This window comes from Vicugna pacos, chromosome 6, assembly GCF_048564905.1.
Source record: "Vicugna pacos chromosome 6, VicPac4, whole genome shotgun sequence".
Taxonomy (NCBI): Eukaryota; Metazoa; Chordata; class Mammalia; order Artiodactyla; family Camelidae; genus Vicugna; species Vicugna pacos.
The window spans coordinates 17,523,212-17,540,045 of NC_132992.1; the positions used below are offsets into that span (position 1 = coordinate 17,523,212).

At 41.4% G+C, this 16,834-nt stretch overlaps 1 protein-coding gene across 1 annotated transcript in view; it reads left to right on the forward strand.

Annotated features, from left to right (window-relative positions):
* FBN1 (fibrillin 1) overlaps positions 1 to 16,834 on the forward strand; it is a 238,547-nt gene that overhangs the window by 136,926 nt on the left and 84,787 nt on the right. The window contains exons 15-24 of the mRNA XM_072962489.1: positions 1,124 to 1,246; positions 2,334 to 2,486; positions 6,104 to 6,157; positions 7,689 to 7,814; positions 10,205 to 10,330; positions 10,895 to 11,014; positions 11,248 to 11,385; positions 12,249 to 12,299; positions 13,938 to 14,063; positions 16,117 to 16,344. Of these exons, the coding sequence (XP_072818590.1) occupies positions 1,124 to 1,246; positions 2,334 to 2,486; positions 6,104 to 6,157; positions 7,689 to 7,814; positions 10,205 to 10,330; positions 10,895 to 11,014; positions 11,248 to 11,385; positions 12,249 to 12,299; positions 13,938 to 14,063; positions 16,117 to 16,344 (1,245 nt within the window). The remainder of the gene's footprint in view (positions 1 to 1,123; positions 1,247 to 2,333; positions 2,487 to 6,103; positions 6,158 to 7,688; positions 7,815 to 10,204; positions 10,331 to 10,894; positions 11,015 to 11,247; positions 11,386 to 12,248; positions 12,300 to 13,937; positions 14,064 to 16,116; positions 16,345 to 16,834) is intronic.

Sequence of the window (16,834 nt, forward strand, 5' to 3'; positions counted from 1 at the left end):
TTATGTCTCTGTCCCCAGTGAAAAGCCTTCGTGTGACTTTTCAGGCTGTCGTCACCCCTGTTTTACCATAGGTCTCAACTGGCACAAAAAGGTGACCCGAATAACTGAACCAATTGGAGTTCATGTATTTAAATATAACTGCTGTTTTAAAATACAATCTGTACACGGAATCTTGGACCATCAGAATATATTTTGTGCCAAATAACACAAGCCGAGCAAAACACAGAGGTGTTTCAGTCTCAATTTGCCTTTTTAAGGTCAGAAGAAAGGAAATAGTCACATACACTAGTTGTATATTATAAAGGGAGTTGTTATAAAATGACTTGCTTCAAAGTGTTATATGTTTTCCAAAACACAATTTTGGTACCATTTCTACTTTCCCACATTAAGGGGGAAAAATATCTGCTAATATTAGTATGTGCCCAATAAAGTCTTTTAGCAGACCTCCCTAAGTATACACATATGATACTATAAAATATTTGTAATGCTTAAGAGATTTTTCTTTGCTGGGTTCCAATTGCTTACAGCGCTGTTTTTGGCTAGAAATGGTCATCACAGGCATCCATATTCATTTTCTGTTCCTTTTTTATGGTGTTCCATCAAGACTTTAGTTCTGTGTCTCCTCATGTCATTCTAAGTGTCCCAGAGAGTGAAGGCATGAGTGATACTGGAATAGACACCAGTCTGGGTGTTGGATGCCAGAAGGAGAAGCTTCCAGCCCAGGTCAAAGATGCAGTTTATTATCAAGCTCAGTTCCTGACAGCCCTGGAAGAACGGCCATGTGAAACATCACACGAGACCCTTTGTCTTATAGCTGTCACTTCCCCTCTTCTTCCAATTCTGCTTTGCCTTTGTGATTCTTGTTTTGGATTTAAAAAAAAAATCTCAGAAGAATGTTATTAAAATAACTTCCTATGGAAAAGAAATAAGCTCAGACCGTTGCTCTCTCCCAATTTTTATTCCTCTTCTCTCAAAGGAAAACAAACTGCATCTCTTTGGGCTTTTATTGTTGATGCCGCATTTTATCTTGAATGCTCCCCGTTTTCAAGTCTCGGAATTGGAAATGTGTTCTGGTTGTAGGTAAAGTCACTTCATTTTTCATAAATGCTTTTCCCCACCACAGATATTAATGAGTGTGAAACGCCTGGGATCTGCATGAATGGGCGCTGTGTCAACACTGATGGCTCCTACAGATGTGAATGCTTTCCTGGACTGGCCGTAGGCCTGGATGGACGCGTGTGTGTCGGTAAGATTAAAGCCATGACTATACGTACGATGGAGATGCACCCTCTGTCAGTCAGTATCCACCAGGAACAAACGCACTCTACCATAGCAGATATGATACAGTTAATATTTGTGGGGCAACAAACTAATAGGATGAGTTCTCTTCTTGGATAAAGTGGATATTAATTTAAAGGATAGAACAATTAGCTGAGATAAATGAAAACCAAAGGGATCTGCACCCCTCCTTCCCCGTTGTCTTTCCTAATCCCCTAGCTATCCTCAATTTCCCCCAACCTTCCTTTATTGATAATGGTCTTTGAAACTGGCCTGTATATGCTCATTATCTCATGGTGAACATTTCATTTTCATCTAGGGAATTAAATGTCCAAAGGGAGCTATAGCAGGCAAAGGAGGATGTGGATAATCAAGAAACTTACATGATAATAGTTTTATGTGGCTTTATACAAAGTTTGAGATTTGTTGAGAAATAGATACAAGTTTTATCTGAATTATTTTTAGGAAAAGTAGTCAGTAAACCCTTTAAATTGAGAGAAGATTGGACATAGCTGGAAATCCCCTCCTGCTGGTAAAGACGGCACAGCTAAACTGACCAATATCTACAGATTTATATAAATGAACCTTTTACAGACTAAACATCCTCCTCTTTGAAACTATATCTAATTCAGATATTCAATAATCACATGTTTATTTTGAGGCAGGCCATATTTCTAATAAAGACCTTATATATTGTAAAGTGAGCTTGAATGACCATCCATCGTTCATTCAGCATTTATTAAGTGCCTTCTCTGTAGAAACCTGGGGAAGGAAAAAAATGAGTGTGATATAATCCCAGCCCTGGAGGACCTCCCAGTTGGGTAAACCGTGGTAGTCCCTAGAAAACTGAAAGAGTCTGGTGGTTGGTTGGAAGCTGAATGCCGAATGATTTGCTTTGTTTTGTTTTCTAGTGAGACCTAATACGAAAGGCATTCTGTGTGAGTTAGAACAGGGATGACGGCTATATAAAGCCAGCGTTAACCTTGACCTGGGGAGGGGGGGGCTCCCATCTGTTTGAAGCGACAGTGTGATGACAGCCGCGTCTTCCTGTTTAGACACACACATGCGGAGCACATGCTATGGTGGATACAAGAGAGGCCAGTGTGTCAAGCCCTTGTTTGGTGCTGTTACCAAATCTGAATGCTGCTGCGCCAGCACTGAATATGCCTTTGGGGAGCCTTGCCAGCCGTGTCCTTCACAGAATTCAGGTATGTGGTGTCGTGGGATGCGCTCGTGCTGTCGGGCTTCTGCCACCGCCTGCAGTCTTGGCATGTAGGGAAGTCACAGGGAAAGATACTTTATGCTCTCCAGGTACATCGCATGCCTTCCTGGGGGCTTGGCAGGGGGGCTGCTCAGGCTCTGATCACGCGTCACTCACCGACCTAGCAATCACTTGGATCAGGCAGCACATTCGTGCCTCCTGTCTGACCTCCTCCACCTCAGTAGGATTCATGCTTCTTAGGATACATGCATCTTACCTTGTTTCCTAACATAGTTTCGCAGTGTCTGCATTTTGCAAGAACTATTATCGAAGCAGAATTTTACAGAGTGTAAAAGTAGATAATTTTCAAATTACCTGAATATTTCCAGCATTTTTTTTTCCCCAAAAGTCCCTTTGTGAATTTTGGTCAAATCCTTTCATGTTGATTTAGGTGTGCTTTTCCTAAATGATTTTATTCAATCCTAGGGAAAAAATATTTTTCTCAATTTGAAGTGGCATGGCGTAGTGAAAGGAGTCAGAATTCTGCTCCCCAGCCACAGGCCAACAAATTACTTAATTGGAGGGTTCAGTTCTTTGTGGATTTTTGTTTATTTAGGAATTTTTCTTACCTACTTTCAGAAGGATTTGAGATGGCTTACATTAGTAAACATACGTAAAATAGAATAATACAGAAAAGGGATCCTTAGGTTTTTTTAATCTACAAAATGAATTGTCCTGGATAATCCAGAAGATCCCCTCCAATTGTAAATTACTTCTATTCATAAGGCAAAAATAGTTTATTGAAATGAAAGCAATAGACTGTCAACATTTGAACATAATTTTAAGGTAGCTTGGCAGATGACTTCTAATGTCCTAAAACAGAGTCAGTCCTAACATTGAAAACATGTAGCAACTGATTCGTTGGTTTACATCTAAAATTTAATTAATTTATTCCTGGCTTAGGTACAATCAATTCAAGAGGAACTCATGGTGTTTAAACATTTTCCATTTTGAAAATAATAGTTGAAATCAGACAGTTAGAAATTAAAATATATTATGAGAAATTAGAGAAGGTTAAATGGAAGAGCTGAAAGGAAATGGGGCAATGCCAGTTAAAGAAAGAAAGCTTTATTCTGCGTGAGAACTTCACCCAGTGAGTAATGTAGAAAGTGTCATTCTACATATGATTACTAATCAATTAGATACATGTTTACAGTAATACTTCAGTTTATAGTATACAAATATAATTCTGTCCAACAAAGATACTTCCATGTAACTTTATAGTGGTATATTATTAATATCATCCTTTTGTATGTTACTTGAACTTTTCAAAGCACTTTTCTTACATACTTTGAATTTACAAAATAGATAAGTATCCTGAAAAACTGGTGCACAAAAATATCAGTGATTTGTTCCTGTCTTGAATGGGTAGAAGAGACAAAACTTAGAAACTAGGACCATTGATGCATACAGTTCTCTGTTTTTACATTTTCCTCTGAACCAAGTACATCTCCAAAGAATTTGTATGATACAGAGGAAAATGAAGTAGCCTTATAAAAAGATGACTGAAAGAGACCAGATTTCTTTAAGCAGTAAAGCTTAAAGAGAGCTGTATTTGAAGCTCAATTCTGCTAGCTTCTGTTTTATATTTGAATGGATTTACACAGAAGAGGCCCATGTGTAGAAGTGGTTTCATTCAGTTTGGTTTCTCTGCTCCTTTGGTAGATGAAATTGCCAAATAACGAAGGGTTGAAGTGGAGGCTATCCCTTATTTCAGGAGAGAGGAGGGATTTTAAAAGGTACTAGAAATATCCAGAAGGACTATCTTTAGTCAATCTAGTCAACTCTAACCACCCAGCATCTAAAGCTCATCTTCATGCTCTGGAAGCCAAATTAGCTACATGTGAAGATACATCTCCCTGGCTGCTGAGCTTTTATTCTTGTAGAAATTGGTCAGTAAAACCCACAGAAGAGCAGTTACTAGGAATGTTCTCATCTGTCCTCATTCCGCCGTGTGCGTGGTACAGCGCGGAGTTAGCTCAGTAACACCTACCATTCACTGAGTGAGCGTGTTCTCTCAGTAAATCTGCGGAACTACCAAGTGAGTTGGGTAGCATTTTCTATGACTTACAGATGCGGGAACTAGAAGAGAGAAAGGACTTGCTCCCAAGACCCCCAGCGTAAGCACCGTCATCAGCATTCAAACCCATGCTGATCCGAATTCACTGCAGTTTTGAGTCTGGCACCAGCCCCTGCCTGAATGGAAAAGAACCATGACAATGATTTGCTTCCATTGAGACCAAACATCAGCTAATTTAGTGCTAATTACAAAACTGCTTTTGGCAAAAATGGCATGATTTTGTTTTTCCTGTTTTGTTACTTACACTGTTTCATGAGTGGTTTAATTAACTGTTGATGTGAAGCATACAGAGGATGCATTTCTTTCTGCTCCCAGTCCCTGACTTTCAAACCCAATGGTGATCACCTTCCCATTTGTTCCTTTTTTTTTTTTTTGAGATGATTGAAACATTAAGGGATTTCACCCTTTTAAGAGGATTGAAAAATTAACGAATTTCACCACTTTTCTCAAATTTGTGTTTGCTGGAAGACAGAGGCTCTGAAGGAGTCAACCTTCGTCTCTTTAATCTGTATAACTCATTTGCATCCCCTGTCATCCAGAATGCAATTTTCTAGCATGTGGATGTATAGGAACTATTTGCTTCAGCACTGAGGTGCAGTCGAGCTCTGTGAAAAAGGACCATGCCTAGTATTCAGTTCTCCTGCCCCTTAAGCACAAAGGAGCTGCATTTGACCATGAGACTCTGTAGTTGCCAGAAACCATGGACAACTAAGGAAGCACTTTAGTTTCTTTTCCTTGGATTGAGTATGATTCCTATTAGTTCTCCATTGTCATCAGTCACTCTTAGGTTCATCTACATCTTGTTGGGATTGTGTATAAAATATTGTATCCATTTTAAGAAATAGGAATCTGATTCCATTGCGAATTTGGGAATTGAACACACCTTGATTTCTTCAGTAAGATCTCACAGTTTTAACGTTATGGAATACTTTCCCTGTGGGTTTATCATATAGAATGAATGTAGTATCCTGATGAATTACATGTATTTAAAAATACAGGTAAATGCAAGTGTAGATACTTTGTTGTTTTTGTGAGAGGGAAGATAGAGAATTTGCAGAGAGAAATGAGAAAATGTTAAGAACTTGATTGTAACTGAAAAAAAAAAATAGCTCAAACTAGGAAAAAATTTATTCCCAAGATGGTGGGAGAAAGTTTTATTAACAGTTAAGAAACCACATTTTAACAGGCACATTTCACTGTAAGTGTAAAGTGTTCCCTGGTGAACAAAATCAAGTCATAGGAAAAACACCTTTTCTGAAAGTGCTTTGCACAAGGAATTGCTGTAACTTGCCTGTATCCTTAAAAGTCGTTTTCCACGGTGATTGTGGAGCCTGGTGTGACTCCCTGGGGAGATGCCTCCTTTTCCGTTACCACTTTATTTCAGTTCCACTCACTTTGGAGGAAATGATGTGTGCAAAGCCAAGGGCAGGATCGACCTGTTCTGCAAACAAGGGCATCACTTACTATCTGTTAATTTATTGCAGCGGAGTACCAGGCGCTCTGCAGCAGTGGGCCGGGAATAACGTCGGCAGGCAGTGGTAAGGACTCGTTTTGAAATTCACTACCTTCAGCATGTGCAGAGGCAGCACTGGGCCTTCCTGGGGGTCTCCAGTCGGTCCCTTTACAGCAGTCTGGTCTGACTCTCCGCTCTGGCCGTCGCTGCATGACGTACCTGGGACACCTAGAAGCCCCCAGTGTGGGGACAGCAGCTTGGCACAGTGGGTCCTGCCACTGCAGGGTGTGGGGGTTGGTGCTGAAGGATTGGGTGCCCTCCCGGGGTGGTTTATGTGGATGAGATGCAATGACTGTGGTCACTCATTCATTCATGAGAAAGGGCAGCCTGGTGGGTCTACCACTATAAAGTACAGTTCAGGGTTACAGACTCAAGTGAACTGTTTTCTGCACATTGGGAACGCTTTCTTAACTGTCAAGTGCTCAGTCATTATCAGATGGCAGTAGGGAGCCATGTTGCATTTTGTAGGAGCCAGTGTTAGCAATTAACTAAGTTGGAAGAAAATGAACTATTTAAGTGTAGGAGTTAGAATGGGGAAATATTGGTGCCATAAAGAGAAATTCAAGTTAGAAGGGGGAATTGGAATAAGTGTAAAAATAGGCGACAAGAAAGAGGAAGGGGTTATTTATATACAGTGAAATGATTTGATTCAAGAGAGTTCTGGAAGAAAAATAGACTGGCTGAACTGATTGTCAGTTCATTCTCTTGATTGAGTTCATCGTTACGTGTGGATGAAGAAGGGGCAGGGTGGGTATTTGGAGGAGAAAGGAGGAGAAGTAAGGAAATTGATAATGAATAAAGAGTTCATGGGGGACCTGGGGAAGAAAAAAAAGGTCAACCAAGATTTTTGGAAGAGTCGGGCAATAAGATTTGAGACTGGCGTTCACTGACTGTCATTTGGCATCACCCTTGACTATTATAGCTCTCAGGACCCAGCCTCACCTGGCTAGAGTTGCTCTTCCAGAGCAGGTAGTGTTAGAGCAGGCTTGGACCGGTGACTAGGTTTGCTGCAGACAGTCCCAACACAGAGTGGAGAGGGCGTGTGTGTTCATGGCAGAGTAAGAGATTTAAAGTGAATGAACAGAGTTCATATTTTAATTTAACCTTGAGAATATTATTGAACCTATGAAAGTCTGAATCACGAGAAGGACACAGTCACCTTGTTTTTAGGCTAAGTCTGGTGGCAGTGTAGAAGGTAGATCACAGAGGGATGGGCTGATGGCAGGGAGACCACTTGTAGGAACTTGGGCTCTGGATATGACCCACTTTTCCATCTTGATGTTTAGACAAGAAGTCCAGGGGTTCTCCTCTAGATTAAGGACTGGTAATCTTGTAGTTCTAGCTCAGATGCCAAATTCTCTCAGGGACTGGTGGAAGGAAGATTTGACTCAGAATATCTTATTGTAAGAAAAAGGGACCAAGCTTTCTCATCAAAGAGAACTTTTATTTTCACGAGGTCCTAAGAGCTTTTCATTTATTGTGATTTTTTTTTATTGTTCACTTGATGTTTACTTTAGAAAGTTACTGATTTGGGGCTTTTTTTGTGTATGGTGCAGATATAAATGAATGTGCATTAGATCCTGATATTTGCCCAAATGGAATTTGTGAAAATCTCCGTGGGACCTACAAATGTATATGCAATTCAGGATATGAAGTGGACTCGACTGGGAAGAACTGTGTTGGTAAGAAGCCTTACCTGTTTTCTAAGACGTTTCGTGCATCATGCACATCTTTTGTTACTTGAGGGAAACTGCTTGTGAGTAGCTTAAAGGACTGGACAAATGGATGCTCCACACTCTGGGTGTCTGCGTGGCACCTACATGTCTTGGTTAACTAAAATCTGCACAGCTGAATCCTGACAGTTTAGATCTTTTGTTCACTCAAATGGTGGGACATGGCGGGAGTACTGTCCCTCATACAGCATACAGTTCTCTAATTCAGCAGGTTGAAGCAGAGGCCGAACCTTCTAGCTGCCTCTGTTGTTAGGGCTGCCGCAGATTGTCATTATCTGCAAAGTAGACATAGCCATCCGTCATTTTCGAAAAAGCAGAAATCTTACTTTGAATATTTTCTTCTCCTTTCCTTCCTAATATGTGGCCTTTGAACACACATAAAAAGAACTAATAGCACATGAAAGCATCTTATTTGCTCCCATTTAAATCAGCTTTCACCCGAGTTTCAGGCTTAAACAAGTACCTAACAGAATGGAGAATGGAAGCAGGTCAAGGGAGCTACAGACTTATCACAAAACCCCTCTTCTTTCGACTACAGGTTTCTTTTTCTCTCCCTAACTTTTATTACTGGCCCAAACCTGGCCCTTCCTCCTTTATGGTCTACGTTGAATTTTGAGACATGAATTCTTCCTCTTTCCCACCCTTAATTTTAGGGCCCCCTTTTGGGCTTAGTGATCAGTTGAGAATGCGTGGTACTTTCAAACTAGTTTCACTCAAAAAAAGGTTTACTATTTCATTTTTCTGTAATAGCCTCTCTACATTGGCACAAAAAATCATAATGTATTTGGGCAAGCCACAAAGACACAGAGATGTTTTAGCATCATCCAAAAATCACCCCATGGGAAGCTCAAGGGAGAGTCTGGTGAGGCAGTGGGGGTTCTTCCTCCAGTGCTTTGGTATAGACTCCAAAGTCGGGCACATGGTCATCAGGTCCGAAGTATGTTCACAGTTCAGATCATGTTCGGAGGTAGGAAGTTAGGAACCAAAGGTCCACTCCAGCCACTTCCCACACAGAGTTCCAGGGACTGGCTAGTTTATATCTTAATCTTCCATTTCTCAACTTAAGGCTCCAGATTCTTCTGACGTGATCAAAGTTTAAGAATTACAATAGTGACCCTTTTGGGAAGTGTTAGCATTCCTTATATAATTTTGATAGAATTCTCAGCATGGTGTTTGCTCAGACAATAAATTAACTTTATACTTGATTTCCCCATATTTTAAATACTTTATAAACACTGCCCTCCATATCTGCAAGTTTTCCATTCAAGGATTCAACCAGCCTTGGATCAAAAATATTTGAAAAAAAAATTCCAGAAAATTCCAAAAAGCAAAACTTAAATTTGCCCATGTACCAGCAACTATTTACATAGCATTGACATTGTATTGGGTGTTGTAAGTAATCTAGAGATGATTCAAAGTATATGGGATATATGAAAATACTGTGCCATTTTATATAAGGGACTTGAGCATCCATAGATTTTGGTATCTGGGTTGGGTGTGCCTGGGACCCTGATCCCCTGCAGATACCAAGGGATCACTGTATGTTGCTTTTTGAGTGTATTTACTGTTGGAACCCGTGCGGCTCTCCAGTGTTAAAACTGTGTCCCTTAAGGGCTATTAGCTTGTTAAATGGTAATCTGAACAGAATCTCTCCATGGTAAAAAGTTCCTTGTGAGGTCTGTTGTGTGGTCTGTGACAGAGTTTAGCTCAAAGGGGTACATGAAACTATTTAAGTTCTGCACTTCCTAAATTATCTTAGTAATATATATCAAAAGTTTGATTTTGCATCAGACAGGCCTGTTATACAGCTGAAAGCAAAGAGTTTTCCTCAGCTCTCTGAATCTTGAGTCTACAGTCCTCATGACAGTTATAAATTCTACAGATTACTTCATACTTTATAAACATAACTGGAGACCATTTAAATTATTCTAAAGAAGAAACACCTATCCTGGAATTAACACATAGCGAAGAGGGATCATACTTTCTAAATATTGATTTAGTTCCTTTAACCAATAGGATTAGTCCTCTTAATTCTGGCACAATGAAACAATTACATAAAGATTAATGACTTCCAGCAATCTAAGTTTTCTTCCTGCTAAAGAAAGAAGTAAATTAAGCAGTGTCTGGTGACTTCAGACTTTGTGGACACCTAGTATAGGTCTAGCATATAGTGCAGATCAAGCCCCTATTTTCCTAAAACAGATGATTTTGGCAAAAGCCAAAGCCTCTTTCCTTGAATTAATCACATCATGATGACCTTAGAAACTTAACCTAAAATGCAAAGAAATTGCGTGCAAGGGATGAGCTCTTTTAAAAGTTCATGTTTTTCGGTTTTCCAGATATTAATGAATGTGTACTGAATAGTCTACTTTGTGACAATGGACAATGTAGAAACACTCCGGGAAGTTTTGTCTGTACCTGCCCCAAGGGATTTATATACAAACCTGACCTAAAAACCTGTGAAGGTAAGACATATTTTTGTTCTTACAGCAAGTACTCTGCCCTCTTTTGGAGCACCACTGAAAAACCACAAACATAAATTCGAGCAGCTTCTGTTTTGGACAGCTGTGTCACTTGGTTGAGATTCTGTGGTCCTAAATGACACTTGTATGCCCTTTGTAAGCTACTGATGACACTTATCTGCAATTGGCATTTTATTTGCCATTTATTTTTCATTCAAATGCCATTTAAAAGTATTCCTTTTGTATTTGCCTGCATTTGTCATTTAATTTGCCATCAATTAATAGTTGAAGAAAATATCAGATATATGCTGTTTGAGTTAGCAATTCAGAAATCACACTTCATTTGCTCCAGATTTTTTGAATAAAAAGATTCAGCCATGTGCTGACCATAGTGATGTGCTCAACTGTTATTTTTGGCATTTCATCTAGTCTAGAAAAAAAAAATCTATCTAGGCCAGCCTTGCTATCTAATGAAGAATATGTGGTAGCAATTGAGGCCAAAGTTTAAATATTCATCCACGCCTAAGTCTGGTTTTCGGCAGTAATGTAGACCCGTTTTTGTTTCAGACATCGATGAATGTGAATCAAGTCCTTGCATTAATGGAGTCTGCAAGAACAGCCCAGGCTCTTTTATTTGTGAGTGTTCTTCTGAAAGCACTTTGGATCCAACAAAAACCATCTGCATAGGTATTTATCTTTCTGAGACTGATTTTCCTATGTTTATCAGTGCTGCTGTATTTGATGTCCACTCTGATTGCAAATGAGTTTCAGTATGGGAGAACAGAATTTTAAATGATCATTATTTCTTGTTTCATGATACTATTCTTGCTGTAACTCCAATGCACATGTTTGAATTTTTGATATAGATCCTAATAAGTACCTATTAAATACACTCTGCCCTCCTCCCCCCGCCCCTGCAGAAACCATCAAGGGCACGTGCTGGCAGACCATCATCAATGGGCGGTGTGAGATCAACATCAATGGAGCCACGCTGAAGTCCCAGTGCTGTTCCTCCCTCGGTGCTGCCTGGGGGAGCCCGTGTACCCCGTGCCAACTCGGTAAGAGAAGGGGGTGCTGTGGCTCCTGTGCCCATCGCTTTGGGCACTTTGCTTAGAAAGGGGAAACCCAGAACTTTGTGCACGTAGCTTTACATGGGAATTTTAGAAGATTTAACTCCGATGACCTCAGTGAAACATATTGCTGAATGGGAAACTAAGAGAAACGTCAAGGACAATAATTTTAAGTGATTCGGTTAATTTGTCGTTTTCTATCACCACCCTGTAATGTGCTTCTGTGGTGAGGCTTTCCTAGATCAGCAGTTCCTATGGGCTCTCTCGGGAACCTCATGATTAGGGGTCCCGAGCTTTTGACAGGAACAGATTTTCTTGCAAAAAAAAAAAAATGCTGTAAAGGAGCCAGTGTTCATGACTAAATTAAAGTTGTTGCAAAGCTGAGGTTTGACAGCCTTGCTGATGATTTTGTTGATTCAGTGTCCACATACATAAGTGTGTGGATTTAGATAGTGTGAGTGCTGCAGGGCATGGGATCTTCCAGTTCTAGACTTTGTTTTCCACACTCATGTTACAGCAGTCCTGCAGTGTGGTTTGTATTTTGGGGCTAATAGCAAGAGAGAAATCGAGTCAGTTTCCTTCTTAGTCATCACCTTGGCTCAATCTTTAGGGTACCTCTGGGTCTTTTAGGATATCTCAGATGAAGTGAGCTTTATTCACGAAGACATTTCATTCTTCTTCATCACCTATGCAATCTCAGAAACACTTTGTTGTCTCAGACTTATTCATAGCAATAAAAGCGAATTCATGTTACAGGTCCTCTCTCGTGTTTCTTATCCCATGTCATACAAAGTCTGGATATTGTTATCTCAGATTTTTTTTTTTTGCTTTTTGTTTGTTTTCTTGTACAGATCCCATATGCGGTAAAGGCTATTCACGAATTAAAGGAACACAGTGTGAAGGTATTTATGATTATTTATAAACCATAAATCACTGTGTGCGTGAAAAATGCTTGTATTAACTTGGATTGGATAAAGCTGTCATGTAACTTCCCAGTGAGAAATATGCAGCAGGGAAAAAAAAAATGATGAAAACTGCCGAACAGAACAGACGTTAATTTCACAAGCGTATCTGCTAAGCGTATAAGCAGATCACTACAGCCACAGGGCAGGGTGGCTGGAAATGCTTTAGGCTAAGCCCAGTTTCAGGTGACTGCACTTTCAAAATACTATCTATGAAGAAGACAAAAAAGGAAGCTTTTGAGGAGGCTATGAGATTTGTATGTTTCTTGGCTTGTCCTGGTTTGTTGCTGTTTGTGTGTTTGTTTCACGGTCATGGATGATGAGAAAGGGACGTTCTCTTGCCTCATTTTTGAAAGTCTACGTGGATTCTCTCCAGTTTGCTATGATTCTTTCTCATAGTGTCCCAGATAGACATAGGTCAGGGTGACTAACACAACCTGACATGACACAGCAGCTGAAAAATTTTAAAAACAGCAATTAGTCCCATATGTGGAATGAAGTGAAGTTTCTTTCCCTAAAATAAAGAGGAACACTATAACCCCCACCCAAGTTCTTGCTTTCCAAATGATGACTGAATCCTTTGGCCTTTCTCTGGTCCAGACCCATTGTTAATAACTTATCTGACCTCAGCAGCACATTTTGGTATACAAGTGGCCAGAACAAGATCAAAACAAAACCCCGAAAGGTAAATATCCCCCTCCCCATTTATTTCTCTTATAAGGAAAGATTTAGCATTTTTCCCTCAACATCCCTGACTGGGAAAGTTATTTCTTCTAAGTAGAGACATAGTGTGTATGAGTTTCTTGACTAATGCTCCCCTTTTTTGGTGTTGCAAGTAAGTGCCTTTCTTTGGATTAACTTGATAAGTGAATATTTTTCCCAAAGAAGTGCAGAGAACACAATGTTCTCCAATAAGCACGCTGGGAAGGACTGGTACGTTTGAGACAGATGCAATGAATGATGAATGAATGAGCGTGAGCCTATTCCACCTCTCCCCAGCTCCAGCTGGGACCACCAAGGCTCTGATGGAGCAGCCCAAGACCACTGCTGAGATAGGACTAGATACAAACTGTCTTGGGACTTCTCAGCATTTCTCAAAGGAGACTCTTGACTGGCCCCACACATTCCTCAGTGGTGGATTTTTTTTTTCTCTGATCAGCTTTAAGCTGTTTTCTTCTTTGCTAGTTTGAAAGACCAAGTTTCTGTTTCTCTACTTACTTCCAGCCATCTGATCTCATAAAGCTAATTATTTAGCCCCGGGATCCTTACCTGAGACGTCTCCAGTACCCAGCCCTGTTCCCAAGAACTCGTACCAACTCCCTGTCTTTACAACTCAAACATTACTCCCTGAGACTGATGGAGAAACTCTTTTATCTTTGGTAGTAGGTGGGCTAGGTCTAGTTGCTTTTCAAACATCCCAAAAACTCAACATGAATTATTTGGAGGCAAACTAGTTTTATAGACGTATCAGGTTCATAGTAGCCTTTTCAGTTGTGAGAATAATATGACTCCACGAATGGAATAAAGTAGAATGATGTTATACAGACATGTTAACTTCATGCCTTTTTTCCTCCATAGATATAGATGAATGTGAAGTGTTCCCGGGAGTATGCAAAAATGGCTTATGTGTTAACTCTAAGGGATCATTTAAATGTCAGTGTCCCAGTGGGATGACTTTGGATGCCACAGGGAGGATCTGCCTAGGTAAAGACTGAGCTCATTACTTTTCTTTTTAAATTTGTTTTTTCTTTTTGTTGTTGTTGTTTGGTATGTGGGTGGAGGGGGGAGGTAATTAGATTTATTTATTTATTTAATGGAGGTGCTGGGGATTGAGCCCAGGACCTCATGCATGCTAAGCATGTGCTCTACCACTAAGCTATATACCCTCCCCACCGTGAGCTCATTACTTTTCTTTTTATTTATTTATTTTTTTAGGGGAGATGTAATTAAGTTTGCTTATTTACTTTTTAAAGGAGGGAGTGGGGATTGAACCCAGGATCATTACTTTTCTAATGAACATTTCTTAATGATCATTAAAAACTCAGTTAACAAGATAGATCTGAGTTCTTGGTTCCAACTATAGACACACATGTCCCAAATTCAGCATTTCTGTCAGGCTTCATGGTGGTTCCCTTGACAAATAGCCTTCCTCACTCAGCACTTTGCTTATTCTTTATAAAAAAGAGTGCAGAATATGTCAGTGAAGAGAAACTTTAGTTCTTTATTGATACATAACTATGCATTAAATCACTACCATCACGGTTATTATTCTGGAGCTCTTAAATCTGTCCCCCATTTGCAATGAACACAGATAGAGTACTAGGCAATTGGTGAGAAGAACATTTTTTGCTGAGTTGGAAACTGTAGCCCCTGCTTGCTAGGCATGCGTGCCATTCGCCAGAAGGACAGGTCCCTGCAGGAAGTTCTTGTGGGTATCAGGAGTGAAGAGTGTTACAGCCCTGAGGAGTGAACCTAAGGGAACGAGGGCTGTTACAGACAACAGTCATGGTGAGATCCTCTGTGACGACTGCTAGAACCCAAGGGACAGTGGCACGGAAGCTCCTGAACACCAGACCCTGAGTTCTTAGAAAGCTGCCCTGGGGACTCACGGTGGCAGCAGTTTTGAGATCCTACAGTCATGCTTGTGGGGTCTTGGGCTTATTCTGGGGTTACCACTGTGGCTTCCGACTGCCGGGAATATGTCCTTTGGATCACTGGCTTCTGAGTCCGTGACTCTGGAATGGTGCATCTGACCCTGTATGACACTGAAGAGCATCTTCAGAGAAGGACCACTGTAAGTGGCTGAAAGAGGGGCAGGCAGTTAAGGGATTTGGATCCTTTATGAATTAGGATTAATCGGCCTTAAACTATGGAACTTTATGGTTTATGATGTAAGCAATAGTAAAGGATAGAAGAGCTGGAATTCAGAGGCTGGAGTCCTTTCGTGACTCCGCGTGTCAGTCAGTCCCTTTCTGAGTCTTAGTTTCGTTGTATAGGAGAGATCAGCATTTGACGAGCACCTTCTTCCAGGTTCTTCCATTGAAAGATGCTTCAGTGTTTCATTTAGGATTCATTTTGAAATGAGGCATCTTTATAGAGGCAGCCTGAATGTGCTGTTGCTCAGACGCCTTCAGAAGCTTTTTAACATTAAAGGAAGCTCAGGGTCCCCCGCGTATCCAAGGGAATGTGCACATAAGCACACATCAGGGTGAAAAAAGAACTTGAGAAGAGCCGTGAATGGCTTTTCTTTGCTGTGCTTCCCCTTTAACCGCGAGGAGGGCAGTCCTCATTCCGGAGTTTACCCTTCCACCTCTCCGGAGAGGAAGTTCGTCTGAGCTGAAGGCGCTGGAGTCAGCTGAGGTGTGCTTTCCGCTAGGGAGGGGATGTCAAGACACCCCGGGGTGCGTGCATGGTCTGTGCAGGGGAAGGCAGCTCCCCAAAGGCCAGGGCAGGGTTTCTCAGGATGCTGCTCCTCAGGTAGCATTAGCAGAAAATGCCTCACGCTGAAAGGATACATTGCACGACCGAGGTGCAGATAAATCCGAGCTGCCGGAGAGAGTCTTTATGAGGAGGGAAGGTCCCCTGACAAAGCCTAGGTTCCTTTTGAGGGAGAAGAGTTCATTGCAGTCAGTAAGTTCGCAGGAAGCTATTATGTGTACGGTGCTTCGCCTAGCACGACGGGGGCAGTGGGGGGCAGCGGAGGCAGGGCGGCTCTGCTCTCCTCAGCCCCCCCCCCCCGTTCCCGTCCCCCCGGCAGATATCCGCCTGGAGACCTGCTTCCTGAGGTACGAGGACGAGGAGTGCACCCTGCCCGTGGTCGGCCGCCACCGCATGGACGCCTGCTGCTGCTCCGTTGGGGCCGCCTGGGGCACCGATGAGTGTGAGGAGTGCCCCGTGAAAAACACCCCTGAGTACGACGAGCTGTGCCCCAGAGGATCCGGCTTCGCCACCAAAGAAATTACAAATGGAAAACCTTTCTTCAAAGGTGGGTGGTCTCAGTGGTTGATGGCTCCTTTCTTAGATCCACCCAGGGTGCATGTGCACGAGCCCAGAGTCCCACTGACAGAATTACCATCAGTCTGGTCACCCCTTGATCACCTTAGTTGTGCATTCTTTGCTTTGTGAATTTTACACAGTGTTCACCCTGTCACAAGTTTTCTTTTTCTACATCTCAGGACTTCTGAGGATCTGGTCACTATTAAGTGTTAAAGTAGATTTTAATACTACCCGAATGCTAAGCATAAATGAAAGAAAGATCTTCCTGGAAAAATTTGAAGCCATCGGCTAACGCCCTAGATGTAAGCTCTGTCTGCTGATGTGAAGCATCCACGTCACTGTGGCCACCTGAGTACAGATAATGGCACGACAAACCCAGTGGCAGGTCCTCTTTGTCCAGATACAGCCTCTTTGTGACAGACACACTCCAGTGACGTAACAATATTTCACATTTCATTTTACCATGCTCTAATATAAAA